This window comes from Hemiscyllium ocellatum, chromosome 18 (assembly GCF_020745735.1).
Source record: "Hemiscyllium ocellatum isolate sHemOce1 chromosome 18, sHemOce1.pat.X.cur, whole genome shotgun sequence".
In the NCBI taxonomy this organism is placed as follows: domain Eukaryota; kingdom Metazoa; phylum Chordata; class Chondrichthyes; order Orectolobiformes; family Hemiscylliidae; genus Hemiscyllium; species Hemiscyllium ocellatum.
In genome coordinates, this window is record NC_083418.1 from 29,310,839 (window position 1) to 29,330,298 (window position 19,460).

General features: G+C 41.7%; 1 protein-coding gene across 6 annotated transcripts in view; it reads left to right on the forward strand.

Annotated features, from left to right (window-relative positions):
* The window catches only part of nap1l4b (nucleosome assembly protein 1-like 4b), a 121,132-nt gene extending 105,721 nt beyond the window's left edge, over positions 1-15,411 (forward strand). For all 6 annotated transcript variants that reach the window (XM_060838799.1, XM_060838797.1, XM_060838801.1 and 3 more), the window contains one exon: positions 14,416-15,411. In XM_060838799.1, coding sequence (XP_060694782.1) covers positions 14,416-14,454 — 39 coding nt within the window. In that variant the 3' untranslated portion in view covers positions 14,455-15,411. The remainder of the gene's footprint in view (positions 1-14,415) is intronic.
* The last annotated feature ends 4,049 nt before the right edge of the window (positions 15,412-19,460 follow it).

Here is a 19,460-nt window from a genome sequence, read left to right on the forward strand (position 1 = left end):
AGCTTTTGATGTCTCGATCTTTGCTTCTCAAATGTCCAGTTTTTTTGGGCTGTTCTGTTTGCCCTTAGTCTATTCACATAGCTCAGGATGAGGTGTACCTATTAACAACAAAACACTCCTATCAATTCTATTACATATGTAAGACTGTTAATTGGAAATTTTTGAATGCTTCCTTCAAGTCATATTCATCATTATAAAGTAATGACTCAATAATTCAAGATGCAGTCAGTAGTAATTACAAGAATTTCCCTGATCTTTAACCTGAGACTTCATTGGGTTCAAAATAGATGCTGAGAAAACCATAGTTATTTGAATGTGTCATTCAGACCTCCCTTTTGACTACCTTGTATTGCTGAGAGGACAGGTTATACTGAGGGATAGTTGGAAAATGAAAAAAAATTGGGGAATGATGCTCATCTGTGGGATAATGGATTCAATTGGCCACCAGTCCCCAGCTACTGACGAGGACAACTTGTATTTTTCTACCCGCATCTGTTGTGTCAGTCATTACTCCCTTTGGTTCTGTTCTGTTTTAAGTGGCTTGCTTGGCTGCTTCTAGGGCATCACGGGTGTCTAGTTAGGTGTAAATTAGCTTGATTAGGAGTGTCATAAGGAACATTGAACCAGTTAGAATTTGCAATGCCCATTAGTTTTTCTGAATATAAATGACCAGTTCTACTAAATTAATTCATGTTCACAATTCGCAATTGTGGAATTTGACATCTGACTTTCAGTTGTAAGGTCAGTACCACTTCAGTACGGTTTATCAGTGTGTAACGGATTAACACTTATTGCAAATGTTCAGAATTATCAGTGTTCAATCAAATTAATTCTGTCAGGTCAATGCCATTTTGGCTGATCCTTTTGCATCCATTTCCATCATATTAAGAATTCTTTGGGATATGGAAGTTGAGGATGATTTATGGCCAGGATGCATATATCAGTTGTATTAAACATTTTATGTTGAATTTACTGAGACTTTTAATGTTTATGGCAAAGATATCAGAAAATCTCCAATCTTTCCGAAATTCAACTAGCCCAAATAGAAGCACTCGAATATCACAGCACTCATTGGCTATCATATTGTGAAGGTTATCCCTCTCCTTGCTTTTGAGTGAATGCTACAAGAGTGAGGTCTTTTTTGCAAAGTTCTAACTTGGGTTAAATTAGATTAGATTACTTACAGTGTGGAAACCAGTCCTTCGGCCCAACAAGTCTACACCAACCCACTGAAGCGCAACCCACCCAGACCCATTCCCTACATTTACCCCTTCACTTAACACTGCGGGCAATTTAGCATGGCCAATTCACCTAACCTGCACATTTTTGGAGTGTGGGAGGAAACCGGAGCACCCAGAGGAAACCCACGCAGACACTGGGAGAATGTGCAAATTCTACACAGACAGTCGCCTGAGGCGGGAATTGAACCCAGGTCTCTGGCGCTGTGAGGCAGCAGTGCTAACCACTGTGCCACCATGCTGCCCCCTAATTGGATTTATGGAATCCAATTAGAGGGTGGCACATCCACATAATTGGATTTATGGAATCCAATACGTAAGTTTTGAACAAGCCTAGATCAAGTATCAGATCATGAGCTGTAAGTTCTACTCCAAAGTAGAAAGCACATCTTGTGGAAGTAGAGTAACGACTTCTTTTATGGAAACTATTCCGGAAGTCATTTCTCCCTTGATCTGATCCTGTCGGTTCTATGAAAAATGCAAATGAATGGCACAAAATTTGCTCTGATCAACATCACTAATTTCTGGTCATGAAAAGAAGCAAATTTATCTGCCCTGACAGTAAGTGTTCATTGTCTGTATCCAGAGCTGCAATATCTTTGGCTAGTAACATGGTTATTGAAACTTGTTGATTTATTGTTTATATCTTCTCTTATTGAAGGGTGACATTTCATTCATATTTGTAACCTTAAACTTTTAAATATGATAGGTTTTTTTTTCTGAATTATACATGACTAGGCTTATTCTCTCAGCCACATGGGTTAATTATGGAAATTTAATTGTATCCAATCCATTTTCTCTGCTCTATGTATTACTGCTTTCATGAACTATAGTGCACATTGAGTGTCTTTTCCTGTTTATCATGTAAAATTGATTGCATTAATTTCTAAATGGGCCCTTTAAAGATTGTTGATCTACATTTCTAAAGCTTTTGACATGCAACTTGTAGCTTATTGGCAGGGAAGTGGCACTCTGATGTTACTTCTACCAATGTCATCTACTGCATCCATTGCACCTGGAGTGATCTCCTCCACATCGGGGAGACAGGACACCTTCTTGGGGATCATTTCAGAGAACATCTCTGGGGCACCTGCACCCACTAACCCCACCACCCCGTGGCTAAACATTTCAACTCACCCTCCCCCCTCCGTCAAAGACATTCAGGTTCTGGGCCACCTCCATCGCCAAACTGTTACCACCTGATGCCTGAAGGAAGAATGCTTCATATTCCGCATTGAGACCCTGCAGCCACAGGGGATAAATGTGGATTTCAATAGCTTCCTCATTCTCTCACGCTTCTCCACCGCCCCCCCCCCCCAAAACCCACATTATCCCATTCCCAAGTCTCCAACTCCACACTGCCCTCTGGACCTGTCCATCACTCCCCCCTCTGACCTATCACATTCTCCCCTAGCTTCATCTAGCTATCGCTTTCACAGCTACCTTCCCTCACCCCCCAACCCCACCCCCTCCCATTTATCACTGGGTCCCGGCCCATAAGCCTCATTCCTGATGAAGGGCTTATGACCAAAATGTTGATTCTTCTCCTCGGATGCTACCTGACCTGCTGTGCTTTCCAGCAACACATACTCGACTAATGTTAGTTTCAGCCAATAATAGGTGAGGTGCAGGATGACTATAGGACTAATCCCATGTCAGTAAACAACTCAAACTCAGGTTGTAAGTTTGTTCACTGAGCTGGAAGGTTTGTTTTCAGACGTTTCATCACTATGCTGGGTAACATCAGTGAGCCTTCGATGAAGTACTGATGTTATGTCCCACTTGCTCTCTGAAGGTGGGTAATATCATTAGGGTTGGTAAATAGGATCCAAATCCATGATTATTGACAGGTTCCAGTTTGAATGCCAGATCTTTAGGAATTCCTGAGTGTCTCTGTTTAGCCTATCTGAGGATGGATGTGTTGTCCCAGTCGAAATGCAGTGTGCTATTGCATCTGTACATAAGGATACCAGTGATAGTGGGTCATGTCTTTTGGTGGTTAGTTTTCTACCTGTCGGTCCAATGTAGTGTTTGTTACAGTCTTTGCATGGTATTTTATAAATTACATTGGTTTTGCTGTTTTTTTTGTGCAAAAGAGGAGAACAACAACAGACTCCCGTTCCTAGATGTCACATTGAAACAAGCAGTTAATGGAGAATTTCAGACCAGCGTCGACAGGAAAGTAACACATACAAACCAGATGCGGGCCAGACCATAGATACAGAAGCAATCATCCCAACACCCACAAACTGAGCTGCATCAAGACATTATTTAAATGGACCACAACACACGAGCACCAGAAGAAATATACCTATACAGCATATTCAATAAGAACGGGTACCCAATAAACATAGTCCACCAATTCCTAAACAACCAAACCCAAACAAGCAGACAGAATGTGCCCAGACACTCTAGCCGCATTACCATACATCAAGGACATCTCTGAAATACCAGATTACTCTGACCCCTTGGCATCATGGTAATCCACAAACCTACCAACACGCTTAAACAGCAGCTGATAAACCTAAAAGATCCTATACAAACAATCAGCAAAACAAATGTCATTTACAAAATACCAAGCAAGGGCTGTTTTTTTTTTTAAAAAAACACCACATTGGACAGACAGGCAGAAAACTAGCCACCAGGATACACAAATACTAATTAGCCACCAAACAACATGACCCATTGTCACTAGAATCCTTATGTACAAATGAAGAAGGAAACCACTTCGACTGGGACAACACACGCATCCTTAGACAGGTTAAACAGAGGGTCTCGCAAATTCCTAGAGGCCTGGCATTCAAACCGGAACTCTGTCAATAAACACATCAATTTGAACCCCATTTACCAATCCCTGAGAAAAATAACCGGAAATATTATCACCTACCTTAAGAGACCTAAGGCACACAAATAGAAAGCGGGACGTATCACCAGCACTTAGTCATAGAGGTGTACAGCATGGAAACAGACCCTTCGGTCCAACCTGTCCATGCCGACCAGATATCCCAACCCAATCTAGTCCCACCTGCCAGCACCCGGCCCTTATCCCTCCAAACCCTTCCTATTCATATACCCATCCAAATGCCTATTAAATGTTGCACTTGTACCAGCCTCCACCACTTCCTCTGGCAGCTCATTGCATAAATGTTCCACCCTCTGCGTGAAAAGGTTGCCCCTTAGGTCTCTTTTATATATTTCCCCTCTCATCCTAAACCAATGCCTTCTAGTTCTGGACTCCGACCCCAGGGAAAAGACTTTGTCTATTTACCCTATCCATGCCCCATATAATTTTGTAAACCTCTATAAGGTCACCCCTCAGCCTCCGATGCTCCAGGGAAAACAGCCTCAGCCTATTCAAACTCTCCCTGTAGCTCAGATCCTCCAACCCTGGCAACATCCTTGGAAATCTTTTCTGAACCCTTTCAAGTTTCACAACATCTCTCCAATAGGAAGGAGACCAGAATTGCACACACTATTCCGACAGTGGCCTAACCAATGGCCTGTACAGCCACAACATGACCTCCCAACTCCTGTACTTAATACTCTGACCAATAAAGGAAAGCATATTAAATGCCACCTTCACTATCCTATCTACCTGACTCCACTTTCAAGGAGCTATGAGCCTGCACTCCAAGGTCTCTTTGTTCAGCAACACTCGCTAGAACCTTACCATGAAGTGTATAAGTCCTGCTAAGATTTGCTTTCCTAAAATGCAGCACCTCTTATTTATTGGAATTAAACTCCATCTGCCACTTCTCAGCCCGTTGGCCCATCTGGTCCAAATCCTGTTGTAATCTGAAGTAACCCTCCTCGCTGTCCACTGTACCTCCAATTTTGGTGTCATCTACAAACTTACTAACTGTACCTCTTATGCTCGCATCCAAATCATTTATGTAAATCACAAAGTAGAGGGCCCAGCACCGATCCTTGTGGCACTCCACTGGTCACAGGCCTCCAGTCTGAAAAAGAACCCTCCATCACCCCCTGTCTTGTACCTTTGAACCAGGTCTGTATCCAAATGGCTAGTTTTCCCTGTATTCCATGAGATCTAATCTTGCTAATCAGTCTCTCATGGGGAACCTTGTCGAACACCTTACTGAAGTCCATATAGATCACATCTGTTGTTCTGCCTCATCAATCTTCTTTGTTTCTTCTTCAAAAAACTCAATCAAGTTCGTGAGACATGATTTCCCGCGCACAAAGCCATGTTGACTATCCCGAATCAGTCCTTGTCTTTCCAAATACCTGTACATCCTGTTCCTCAGGATTCCCTCCAACAACTTGCCCCTCCATCGAGGTCAGGCTCACCGGTGTATCGTTCCCTGGCTTGTCTTTACCGCCCTTCTTAAACAGTGGCACCACGTTTGCCAATCTCCAGTCTTCTGGTACCTCACCTGTGACTATCGATGATACAAATATCTCAGCGAGAGGCCCAGTAATCAGTTCTCTAGCTTCCCACAGAGTTCTCGAGTACACCTAATCCTGGGGATTTATCCATGTTTAACCATTTCAAGACATCCAGCACTTCCTCCTCTGTAATCTGGACATTTTGCAAGACGTCACCATCTATTTCCCTACAGTCTATATCTTCCATACCCTTTTCCATTGTAAATTACTGATACCAAAATATTCATTTAGGTTCTCCCCCATTTTCTGTGGCTCCACGCAAAGGCTGCTTTGCTGATCTTTGTAGGGCCCTATTCTCTCCCAAGTTACCCATTTGTCCTTAATATATTTGTAAAAACCCTTTGAATTCTCCTTAATTCTATTTGCCAAAGCTATCTCATGTCCCCGTTTTGCCCTCCTGATTTCCCCCTTAAGTATACTCCTACTTTCTTTATACTCTTCTCAGGATTCTCTCGATCTATCCTGTCTATAACTGTCATGCTTCTTTCTTTTTCTTAACCAAACCCTCAATTTCTTTAGTCATCCAGCATTCCCTATGCCTACCAGCCTTCTCTTTCACCCTGACAGGAATATACTTTCTCTGGACTCTTATCTCTTTTCTGAAGGCTTCCCATTTTCCAGCCGTACCTTTACCTGCGAACATCTGCCTCCAATCAGCTTTCAAAAGTTCTTGCTTCATACCATCAAAATTGGCCATTCTCCAATTTAGAACTTCAACATTTAGATCTGGTCTATCCTTTTCCATCACTATTTTAAAACGAATAGAATTGTGGTCGCTGGCCCCAAAGTGTTCCCCCACTGACATCTCAGTCACCTGCCCTGCCTTATTTCCCAAGAGTAGGTCAGGTTTTGCACCTTGTCTCGTAGGTACATCCACATACTGAATCAGAAGATTGTCTTGTACACACTTTTTTCCTCTCCATCTAAACCTTAATACTATGGCAGTCCCAGTCGATGTTTGGAAAGTTAAAATCCCCTACCATAACTACCCTATTATTCTTACAGATAGCTGAGATCTCCTTACAAGTCTGTTTCTCAATTTCCCTCTGACTATTGGGGGTCTATAATACAATCCCAATAAGGTGACCATCCCTTTCTTATTTCTCAGTTCCACCCAAATAACTTCTCTGGATGTATTTCCGGGAATATCCTCCCTCGGCACAGCTGTAATGCTATCCCTTATCAAAAATGCCACTCCTCCTCCTCTCTTGCCTCCCTTTCTATCCTTCCTGTAGCATTTGTATCCTGGAACATTAAGCTGACAGTCTTGTCCATCCCTGAGCCATGTTTCCATAATTGTTATGATATCCCAGTCCCATGTTCCAAACCTGAGTTCATCTGCCTTCCCTATTAGGCCCCTTGCATTGAAATAAACGCAGTTTAATTTATTAGAACATAGAACATAGAAGAATACAGCACAGAACAGGCCCTTCGGCCCACGATGTTGTGCCGAACATCTATCCTAGATTAAGCACCCATCCATGTACCTATCCAATTGCCGCTTAAAGGTCGCCAATGATTCTGACTCTACCACTCCCACGGGCAGCGCATTCCATGCCCCCACCTGAGTAAAGAACCCACCCCTGACATCTCCCCTATACCTTCCACCCTTCACCTTAAATTTATGTCCCCTTGTAACACTCTGTTGTACCCGGGGAAAAAGTTTCTGACTGTCTACTCTATCTATTCCTCTGATCATCTTATAAACCTCTATCAAGTCACCCCTCATCCTTCGCCGTTCCAACGAGAAAAGGCCGAGAACTCTCAACCTATCCTCGTACGACCTATTCTCCATTCCAGGCAACATCCTGGTAAATCTTCTCTGCACCCTCTCCAAAGCTTCCACATCTTTCCTAAAGTAAGGCGACCAGAACTGCACACACTACTCCAAATGTGGCCTAACCAAAGTCCTGTACAGCTGCAACATCACTTCACGACTCTTGAATTGAATCCCTCTGCTAACGAATGCTAATACACCATAGGCCTTCTTACAAGCTCTATCCACCTGAGTGGCAACTTTCAAAGATCTATGTACATAGACCCCAAGATCCCTCTGTTCCTCCACCTGACTAAGAACCCTACCGTTAACCCTGTATTCCGCATTCTTATTTGTTCTTCCAAAATGAACAACCTCACACTTGGCAGGGTTGAACTCCATCTGCCACTCCTCAGCCCAGCTCTGCATCATATCTAAGTCCCTTTGCAGCCCACAACAGCCCTCCTCACTGTCCACAACTCCACCAATCTTCGTATCATCTGCAAATTTACTGACCCACCCTTCGACTCCCTCATCCAAGTCATTAGTAAACATTAAAACAGCAGAGGACCCAGAACTGATCCCTGCAGAACTCCACTTGTAACTGGGCTCCAGGCTGAATATTTACCATCTACCACCACTCTCTGACTTCGACCGGTTAGCCAGTTTTCTATCCAATTGGCCAAATTTCCCTCTATCCCATGCCTCCTGAAAGTCCTACCTTGTCCCTGCCTGCCCTGACTGTTTGACTCACTTCTGTTCTCAGCTGTACCCGTCTCAGATTGATGTCTTTCCTCACTATCTCCCACCTTACTAATTTAAATCCTCCCAAGTAGTTCTAGCAAATTTCCCTGCCAGTATATTAGTCCCCTTGCAATTTAGGTGCAATCCGTCCTCCTTGTACAGGTCACTTCTACCCCAAAAGAGATTCCAATGATCCAAAAAATGTGAATCCTTCTCCCATACACCAGCTCCTCAGCTATGCATTCATCTGCTCTATCCTCCTATTCCTACCCTCACTAGCTCGTAGTACTCTGAGTAATCTAGATATTACTACCCTTGAGGACCTCCTTTTTAAATTTCTGCCTGACTCTCTGTAATCTCCCTTCGGAATCTCAACCTTTTCCTATGTCGTTGGTTCCAATGTGGACAATGACCTCCTGCTGGCCCCTCTTCCCCATGAGAACATTCTGCACCCTCTCTGAGACAACCTTGATCCTGGCACCAGGGAAACAACACACCATTCTGCTTTTCTCTGCTGGCCATAGAAACATCTGTCTGTACCTCTGACTATAGAATCCCCTATAGTCTTGGAAGCTGACGTACTCCTTGTTGCATTAGAGCCAGTCTTCGCTGGAGTCTTACTGATGATGATGCCTAATATGGTGACAAAATGACTAAAAACAAACTTTCCAGCTCAGCGAGCAAACTTACAAGCTGAGCTACAAATCTTCTCAAAAATCAAAACCCATACAATTTCTTGGCTTCTCTGAATAATAATTCTCTGATGAGCTATATTAACTAGCCGTCACCAGATCTGGCACCACTTGTTCAAACGTTATCTGACCTTGCTGTCCACTACAGCATAACAGGGCCACCCTGAAGTGGAAAGATTCTCCGTCATCACCGTCCTCTTGAATCCCTTCTATCCCATCCATTCTTACCCCTCAATAACATGTGTAAATAGTTTATATATTTTTTGTCTTTAAGCAGGCTAGTTCTTTCATTTCCCTTGCCCACTTCACAAATACACCTTCCAGATTCCATCTGCTTCAGCCCATTAAATAACATCACCTCAAACCTATATGCTCTCTGAAATGGCCTTGCAAGATACTGAGTTTTATCAAAGATGTTAGGAACTCTGAATGGAAGAACGAAGCTGACAGCTACATGTCATCGACCCAGACACCATAAACAACAATGGAAAACATAGCATAGTTAATTCTGTAAAGTCCTCACCAGCAACTGGGGCCTTATGCCAAAATTAAAAGAGCTGGCCCACAGATTAATCGTGCAACGACCTAACATACTCAGAATCATACCTAGTGGACAATGTCCCAGATGCCATCCTCACCATCCCTGGCATGCCCTGTTGCACTGGCAGGGCAGCACCACCAGAGGTGGTGCAATAGTGGTATGTAGTCAGGAAGGAGTTCCACTGCAAGTCCCGAATATTGATTCGGGAGCCCATGAAGTTTCGTGGCATCAGGTCAGCAGGGAAACCTGGTAATTTGCCTCAACACTCTCCTTTGGGCTACTGTAAAATCTGTAATCCTCCAGCAGGAGGAAGGACCAACGGTGACATGGACAGTGTTTCCTGGATGATGTACCTCCACCCAGAGTGGCTTGGAGACACCACAAAAGTCCTAAAGGGCAGCAGGCAGTGAGGAACCCAACAAGAAGGAAAAAATAGCAGCACCAGGCGTAACTAAAAATGGTGAAGCTAAAGCCCATGACTACTTGCATGTCAAATACTGGAGGCAGCATGTAGTAGACAGTGCTAAGTAATTGCACAACCGATGGATCAGTTCTGCCATATCCAGTCACAAATGGTGGTGAACAACTAATCAGAAATGGGAGCCTAGCATATGGGTGCAAAAGACAAGGCTGAGGCACTTACAGCCAGCCACAAGAGCCAAGTTGATCCTATATCTTGGTCTCCTCCTGAGGTTCTCAGCATCACACATGCTGATGATCAACCAGTTAGATTACTTGATACTGCAATGGCTAGGCCCTAACAGCAGGGTGAAGATAATAGCTAGCAGATTTGTGCTCCAGAGCTAATTGCCCTCAGTTGGCACTTACAGAAGAGTAACTTGCTCACTGACTCTCAGTTTGGGTTCCAAAAAGTTCACTCATGAATGATGTAAGACATCATTACAGCTCTGGTCCAAAAATGGACAAAAGAGATGAACATTAGAGGTGAGAGTGGCAGCCCTTGAGATTAAGGAAACATTTGACTGACCATCAAGGAGCCCTACCAAAACTGGAGTCATTGTGCATCTAGAGAAACTCTCACATTGTGCTCGGCATAATTACAATCAAAGATGGCTGTGGTTGCTGGACATAAATCATCTCAGCCTCAGGGAATCACTGCTGAAGTTCCTCAGGGTGGTGACTTGGGTGCAACAATTTCCAACTCCTTCACACGATCAAGAAATGGGGATGTTCACTAACGATTGCATAATGTTCGGTATTGTTAACAACTACTCTGACTCTGACTCTGAAGCAGTCCGTGTCCATATGTAGCAAGACCTGGACAACATCCACACTTGAGCATACATGCCATTCATGCTAGTCAAGTGTTAACCAGTGAGAGTCTTCAAAAGATCAGTCAAGCCAGCATCCCGTGATAGTCAATTGCACAACCATGACTAAATTCCACACTTTCAACATCTATGGGGTTACTATCAACCAGAAACTGAACCGGACTAGCCATATGAATACTGTGGCTGGAGGAATTAGTTGGGACTACTGCAGAGGGTGACTCCCTTTCTGATTTGCTCATGCATGTCCACCATTTACTTGGCACAACAGGAGAGTGATGAAATAAATGCTGTCCACTTATCTGGATGGGTGGAGCTCTCTAATAATACTTGTTGTTTGATGCCATGCAGTACAAATTAGCCCACTTGATTGGCATTTTATGCATCCTCTTCAACATTTACTCCCTTTATCACTACACAGTGGCAGTCATGTGTACCATCTTCAAGATGCACTGAAGCAACTCACCAAGGTGCTTCAACAGCCCCTTCCAAACCTATAACCTTTACTAATTTAAAGGACAAAGCAACAGATGCATGGGAAGTTTCCCTCCCAAAACATACAACGTCCTGACTTACAACTATATCACAGTCACAGTGTCAAAAATCTGGAATTCCCTTCATTACAGTGCTGTCGGTGTTGCTATATGTCCTGGCACTCCTCCAGTTTGAGAACGCAGCTCAATGCTTCCAAGGCTTTTAGGGATCAGCAATATCCACATTTCCTTGAACAAACCAGAAAAGCAAAAGGCAAATAATCTAACTTTACTTATGGCCCCCATGTTTATTGATAATGTTCTTCTCCTTGGCTCCTGCCTGCTTTATGAGCATGATCGTATTAGAGTCATTGCTTCCTCCAGCATGGAAGCAGCCTCTTCAATCCAACGCATTTATGCTGACCAAGTTTGCTAAACTAAAACCAGTCATATTTGCTTGTTTGGCCCATATCCCTCTAAACCCTTCTTATTCATGTACCTATCAAATATCTTTTAAATGTATCAGCAGCTACCACTTCCTCTGGCAGTTCATTCCTGATATGAACCACCCTCTGTGAAAAAGTTGCCCTCCGGTCCCTTTAAATTGTTCTCTTCTCAGGTTAAAATTATGTCCTCTAGTTTTGAGCTACCTTACTCTAGAGAAAATGCCTTATCATTGCCCCTCATGAACGTATAAACCTCTATAAGGTGTTTTCCCCACCCCCCCCCCCCAAAAAAAACCTCCTATGCTCTAGTGAGAAAGGTCCCAGCTTATCCAGCCTCTCCTAATAAGTCAAAGCCTCCACATCCAGTAACATCCTGGAAAGTCTTTTCTGCGTCATCTCCAATTTAATAATAATACAATTTGAAGTTAAAATCAGATCTGTTATAATCTTATTGAATACTGGAGTGGGCTAAAGGAGATGAATTGCCTATTCCTGTGCCTAATTTAAATATTTTCATACTCCATATGATTTCCTGAATCTGCCTGTCTTCCACAACTTTTTGTGTTCAAATGTCTACCCAGGTATTTTTTATCCCTGGATATCAGATATCACAAATGACATGTCTGGTTGTCGCTATGATCGTTATTTTTCATTCACCCTTTGCATCCTTTATCATGCAAGGTGAAAGCAAGGACTGCAGATGCTGGAGAGTCAGTCGATAAACTGGAAAAAGCACAGCAGGTCAGGCATCATCTGAGGAGCAAAAGAGTCAACATTTGGGGCATGACCCTTCATCACGAAGGCTCATGCTTGAAAGGTCAACTCTCCTGTTCCTCAGACACTGCCTGACCTGCTGTGCTTTTTCCAATGCCACGCCTGATTGACTCATTCTTTATATGCAAACACAGCACGCTTCATTGTCCCTCTTTTCACCTTGAGGGGTTGACTCTTGCTTTATTCCACTCTATTCATCCAGTCATAACTGAAACTCATCAACACTGCTGTCATCCCTTCCCACTCCACATTTTAAAGTTCTCATTGAATCAATCATTAGCCACGTTTTGTCTTCTAAGTGCAACATGGGATCAGCTAAAAATGCAGATTGAAAATGCTCATTTCTACCACTCCGTTATTTCTCTTAAATTGTCCCACAATGGAGTGATTATCTAACATCAGATATTGAATGAGCAGCAATTTGTTTTTCCATTTAATCATTGGGAAGACCCAAACTACTTCTGTTTTTGCTACTGATTCTATTCACATCTCTGGCTGAACGAGGCCATTATTATTCGCCACCCTTAATCCAACTGTAAATTATCACAAGAAAAACTAATACTAAGTCACTAGTATCTAATTCTATGCTTGTCACTGCTGCAGCCTATTTATTATTGTATCCCTTCTGTCATTTCTTTCTCTCTATCAAACCCAGGTACTCCAATATAATTCTGACCAGTCTGTCTTCCATCTGCCATAAATTTAACTCTGATCCAAAACTCAGTTTTCTTATCTTATATCAATCCAACTTGTCTATCACTTCCATTTTTGTTAACTTTTATACCGGTCTCTCAACATCTTAAAACTATAATCCTTAGATCAGTTCCTTCATCACCTAGTCTGTGACATCTTCCCAACTCCAATCCTCCCTGCGACTGAATCTATCTGTCCCTTGGACTTTGCTGTGTTCAGCTACTCCCACTGTCACTGTTAGTGGGTCTTGTCTTCAAGCACTTGGAACTGTAGAATTCCCTAAGGTGTTCTCTGCATTTCAATGCCTTTTTTTTTACTGTAAGATCCATTTTAAAACCTACAACCTTGGTCAACCTTTTTGTTGCACTCCTCCCAAATTTATTTGGCTTGATATCCAGTATCCACCTAGTCTAAGATGACTTTTTAGGGTGTTTTTACTGCAAAGGCACAATGTTAATTAAAATTGTGCATAAAATGCCTTCATTGAAACTTTGCTGTTGCATTTCTACAACACACAACAGTACTGTTGATGGCTGAGATTGGGATTCTTTCCCTTCCTTAGTTTGATACAATTCCTGCATTGTTGGTGATATGAAAGGTTACCAACCTCCGTACAATCCTCAGTAGAAATACATGGGGCTTTTGTTCATGTTCTACCTGCCTCGAGGTATTATGACATTGCCATTAAATTATTTTCACAATTTTGGAAGTGTTCACCAATATTCCTTGCAACCATCACCATAAACTGGGATATTATTCTCTTGGGATGGAGTTCAGAAAAATGTAATAACAATAATCATGTTTGAAGCAAAGAGTTATTGAGCAGCTCTTTGGAGTTCATCGAATTCGAGCATGGGCAAGGGAGTTTTTGAATGAAGAGATAATCTATGAATTAAGTGATATGTCCAATGTTTGAGGGATTCTATCATTCTTGAGAATTGCAAAAACTCTACAGCACACGTCATGTTTTCCTAATGCTAATATTTCTGAAAAGAAGTCAAGTATTTAACTTGAGCATTAATTTCTCCACCAGAAAATGAGATTAGGAGTATTCAATTAATTGGTAAATAAAATTAATCTTAAAGTATAAATTTGGCTTTTTACAACACTGGATTTGGTTTTATAATCCACCCTGATATTAAGAGCTCCATGTATTGAACCTCCTTTCTCTGCTCTCCATTTGACATTCTAACATGCATCACCACTAAAAGCCAAATGGCTAGTTTGTCCTAATGCTTCTAACCTTTTCTGAGTGCTTCCGTTGATGGGATTCTTACTACCCAGACACTGTGGATAAGGTGTGTGCTGGAACTGCAAATAACACCAATACTGATAACTTTTCACATTTTCTGTCTCTTCCAGAAAGAATCCAACCAGCCTGCTGAATGCAAGCAGCAATAGGAGCGTGGTACCAAGAAAACACCACTGCCTAGAGACTGATGCCATGTGATAAAGTGTATCTAAAATACTCTTGTGCAGTTGAGGTGACGCCCTCTCTTTTCCCCCCCACTGCAGCACAATCTTATTAAGCTAAACACTATGTTTTAAATGCATGGATTGCTCTTTAACTTCAAATTTTCTTTTCCTACTTTTGGCTTACTTTTACAGTGGAAAAATTACAAAAACCTCTATTTCAAAAATACAGAAGTGTTTCAGACTGTAAGGTCAAGCAAGCATGCACTCTGCAGCCTAAACACTGGTATTTTGAAATGTAGTGAGTGTTACACGCTTGTCACTTGCAAATAGGGGCAGCATTGCTCAGTGAGTCGGTAGTGATTTTCATGGACTTCTGAGGTGCATCTTTCCTGTGCTGCCCAATATTTGTGAGCAGCCACTTAGTTTATAGTTAAGCATTTCCTTTGCTATTAAGAATTATATTTAAACGCTTTCAGAAGCTTAATTTTTGACCCAATGTGACTGCGCTGTGGTCGTCATTACTATTGATTAAAACAGCAAGGGTTAACAGAAATATATATGTACTGAGAGGCTGCTCTGAAATGTTGCGGCCACAAACTTATTTATTACCATTACACACAACTTACTAACCAGCACGTTGGGGAAAATAAAACGATCACCTGGGCACATTAGCTCCAGTTGCAGCCACTCCGTCTCCAGAAAAGATGCATATTAAGATGCTGTGAGAGTCATTGCCAGTTTCCTGTGGAAGTAAAATCTTTAACACAGATCTATTTTTTTTTATTTTTATTAATTGAGTGTCCAGCACACAGCACTGTGTCCAGGCATAGAGTGCTCCAGCCTTACCTTGTTCTACACAGTTGTAATGTACCTTAATATGCTGTTTTCAATTTGTACAGAATAGTCAGAGTATTCTAATAAAGTTGTGCAACATTAAATATGTGTTTCTGTTTTGAGAAGTAATCTTGTCTGTTGCCATGTTCAATTTGCAACGGTAACTGTTCGGGTTAACATTTGAATTATCTATTTGACTGTTTTTTTTGTGGATTTGACTCAATGTATTTCATTTTTAAAAATGCAACATTTCCCTCAGACATTTAGGGCTTGGTCAGATTGTGAGGGAATCAAAATGAAGTAACCACTTATTTCACCACATTCCCCCAAATCAGTCTAATGACCTTGCCACCAAGTGATTTATTTTCTATTATACTGTTTTATCTCTGAAGCAAAAACATCTTCGGTTTTGTGATATCCTGTGACCACCTGCTAAGCAATGCATGTTCAGGACAGTGTCTTCATGTATTTGTGATAATCAGCAGCATTTGCGTATTAACAGTCTAGCCTCATGCCCAGCATATACCCTATTCCTTGATCCCAATCAAGTCATTCTTTAATCGAACACTCCAGGAATTGTAGGCTGAGTCTGATAAGTCAATTTAACAGGAATAATTGCAGCAGTCTTGTGTTTGCCCATTCCCAGCTCCTGGATACAACCTTTGCTTTCTTCAGCCTGCCTGTTCTGAACTGATGAGTGATTAAGCTAAGCTTTATCTGGTTTCGATCAGTTTTAGATTCTCCAGAGATAAAGTTTTGGTTTCACTTTTCAGTTGAAGTGGGGTGTCCCAAAATCTGGGTCACAAGCCTACAAAGTGGAAACAGGCCATTCAGCCCATCCAGTGCACTTCAACCCTCCAAACAACCAACCATCCCTGTAATCCTGCATTTCTTGTGGCTAATTCATCTAGCCTACACATCCCTGGACATTATAGCCAATCCACCTAACCTGCACATCTTTGGCCTGTCAGAGGAAACCCATGCAGACGTGGAGAATGTTTGTGTGGAATTTGCACAGTTGCCAGAGGGTAGAATCGCACCGGGGTCCCCAGCTCTGAGGTTATGGTGCTAACCTCTGAGCAGCTGCTATGCCTCAGTGATTGCAGCAGTATCCGGTTCCCATGTGCTGATCAATGCCCTAAGTTCATCCACTTTACCAGTCAGGCTTCATGCATTAAAATACAGTTCAAAACAACATGACATCCAGTTAGTTCTCCTGATTTACTCGCTGTACCTTTATACTAACCTTTTGACAGAGGAGTCTCTGCATCTCCATGCTCTGCAAATTCTCATTTTTTAAAAAATTCTTTCTGCCAAATTAAAGACTTCACACTTGCCAGATCCTTGTCCACTCAACCTATATTATCCATTTATAGGTTCCTTATGTCTTCATAACTCACTTTGCTACCAATTCTTTAGTCATCAGCAAATTTAGTTAGCATATCCTTGGTCCCTTCATCCAGATCATTTATTCGAGTTGCAGAGTCGAGGCCCCAACATGTACCCTGTGGTACACCACTTATGGCATCCTGCCAGCCTGGAAAGGCTAGTTATTTCTACTCTCCGCTTCCTGGAAGCGAGCCTACTTTCTATCAGTGCCAATATCTTACATCCAACTTAAGGTATTTATTTCCCCAATAACATTTAAATTGCCATATTATCATTTATCTTCGAGAAATCTAAATGCAGCACATCTCATTTATCCACAGCGCATTAGTTCTTCAAAGAACTCCAATAAATTAGTTAAAGATTATTTCTCTTTGACAAAACCATGTTGACTCTGTCTGATTACCCTGAAATTATGCAGTTGAGCTATTATGACATTTTTAATAGTTTCTAAAATTTTCCCAGTGATATACAAGGACATAAGATATAGGAATAGAATTAGGCCATTCAGCCTATTAGGTCTGCCCCATCATTCAATCATGGCTGATATGTTTCTCAGTGCCATTTTGCCTTCTCCTTGGAACCTTTTGAACCCTTTACAGATCAAGAACCTATCTCTAACTTAAAGACACACAATGATTTGGCTTCCACAGCTTTCTGTGGCAATGATTTCCACAAGTTTGCCACCCTCTGGCTGAAGAAATTCCACCCATCTCTGTTCTAAAGGTCTTTCCTTCAATCTGAGGCCATGCCCTTGGGCTTCTCCTACTTCCACTCTATCCAGGCCTCCCCTTATTATGTAAATTTCAGTGAGATACCTCTCAGACTGTTCATATGACAACCCTTTATTCACGTGATCGTTCTTGTGAATTTAGTTGCTGTCAAAAAATAAATACTTCAATTAAGTGTGAGGTTAGGTTGCTTAGGGGATAGGGTTTCTGGGCATAAGGTAACTGGGTAAGTGTGTGTACAGGTAGATTGTGGTGGGTGGGAAATACTGGGTTTGGCAGGGGGAATGTGAGTCATTGGGAGATGTATATTGAGCAGGAACGTTGCTCGGGTCCACAGTGGTGAAGGGGTCAGATCACCAATTCTGACTACAGAAGGGGCATTGTCAGGATCAGCGATACAGGGATGGGTGCTGGTTTAGAATATTGGTTGTCTTGGGAAGAGGTGTTTATGGAGGTGTGTGATGTGTTGGGAGTGGGGTGGGTCAGTTTAATAGTTACTCAGGAGATAGACTAGATATTTAATAGTCTGACTTCTAAGTAATGATTTACTCCAGCAGAGCCTTCCAATTTTCTGATTTAAGTGCTTGCTTTCAGAGGATTCCAAGTAGGGGGGAATTATCCAAAAGAATCTTCAATTTCCTGACAATTCCTTTGTGTCTGTCACAATGGGGATTCCACAAGATCTACCCATTGGAAAATCTGAACCAGTTGTTCAGACAAAACAGCTATGAGCGTGGCTTGCTTTTGTAACTAACGAAAGTCCTTAGGGAAAAATCCAAGTCCGCTGTTAATAATGCTAGTTGTTGCATAATTGATGAGTTACTCCACCGAATTAAAGCACAGTCACATTTGGTTTTAAATCAATGTAAATTTAAATGTCAAAATGAATACAGGTGTAGTGCAGCTTCACTTTAAAGCAAAGAAGAAATAAATGCTAAAATATAAATTTAGAAAAGTTCAAGTTTGTAGATAGGTCTCGGTTGGTCACTTGACCTGAACGGACCGTAGCAGAGGCTAGATTTACTCTTAAGAATGACTCATACAGGTAGTGACCCTTCAAGGATCTACCGTTCATGAGATTCAAGAACTTAGATGCAAATAATTATTAAATTCTACGTTCCCCAAGCACAGTCATGTATTAATAAACTCCGAATGGTGTTAATGGAATGAAAAAGGTTGACTCAGCTGATAGTTTGGGGTGTGCTAGTTTCCATATTACAGATAGTGATAAGACTGATTGTAGTCATGCTGAGCTGGAAGGAAGAGCATTGGCTCTTAGCTTGAAGTGGTTGCTATCTTGACTCCATTGTACATCAATGAAAGTTATTTATAGACTGACTTGTTTAATTACACAGCAACAGAAACTGTCCAATGAAATCTGATATATAGAAATTATGAATGAGAGTTCCTGCTGCGGCAATGTATTCATGAATATGGAAAAGTTCTGAACGAGCCCACACATTATCTAATGCTGGATGAATGTGCAAATGTTTTGCATAATAATTAACTGCAATGATCCCTTTGTGTTTCTTGAATTTTCTGAAACAAAAATACCAAACAGACTGAAAAGATGTTCTCTGAACGATACTTAAAACTCTTGTTTGCAACTCTATATGCAGTTGATTCAATTTGAAAATTTGTTATACCAGTGGAACTGAGTCATGTTGGAGGAATGCTAGGTACAATCCTAAATTGTACTGTTATTGTATCTCAGTGGGGGCAATTTAGTGATACAATAACTGGCTGAAATCTGCTCTTGATAATTATTAAGTGAACCACATTGGAAAGATTTGACTATGAACAGTGGGCAAGCATAGGCTCTGAAGAATCTACACTTGTACAATGCCCTCAGAAATGGGAAAATTTGATGGGGCAATGAAGGGAGAAAATAAGTTAAAATCATAATATTTCTAATTTAAATTTCAAATCACAGGATCTGGGTGTCACTAACTAAATCAGCATTTACTTCATTGATTGCTCCTGAGGATGTGGTAGTGAGCTACCTAATTGAACTGCTTTGTCCATCTGTACTGTTGTGGA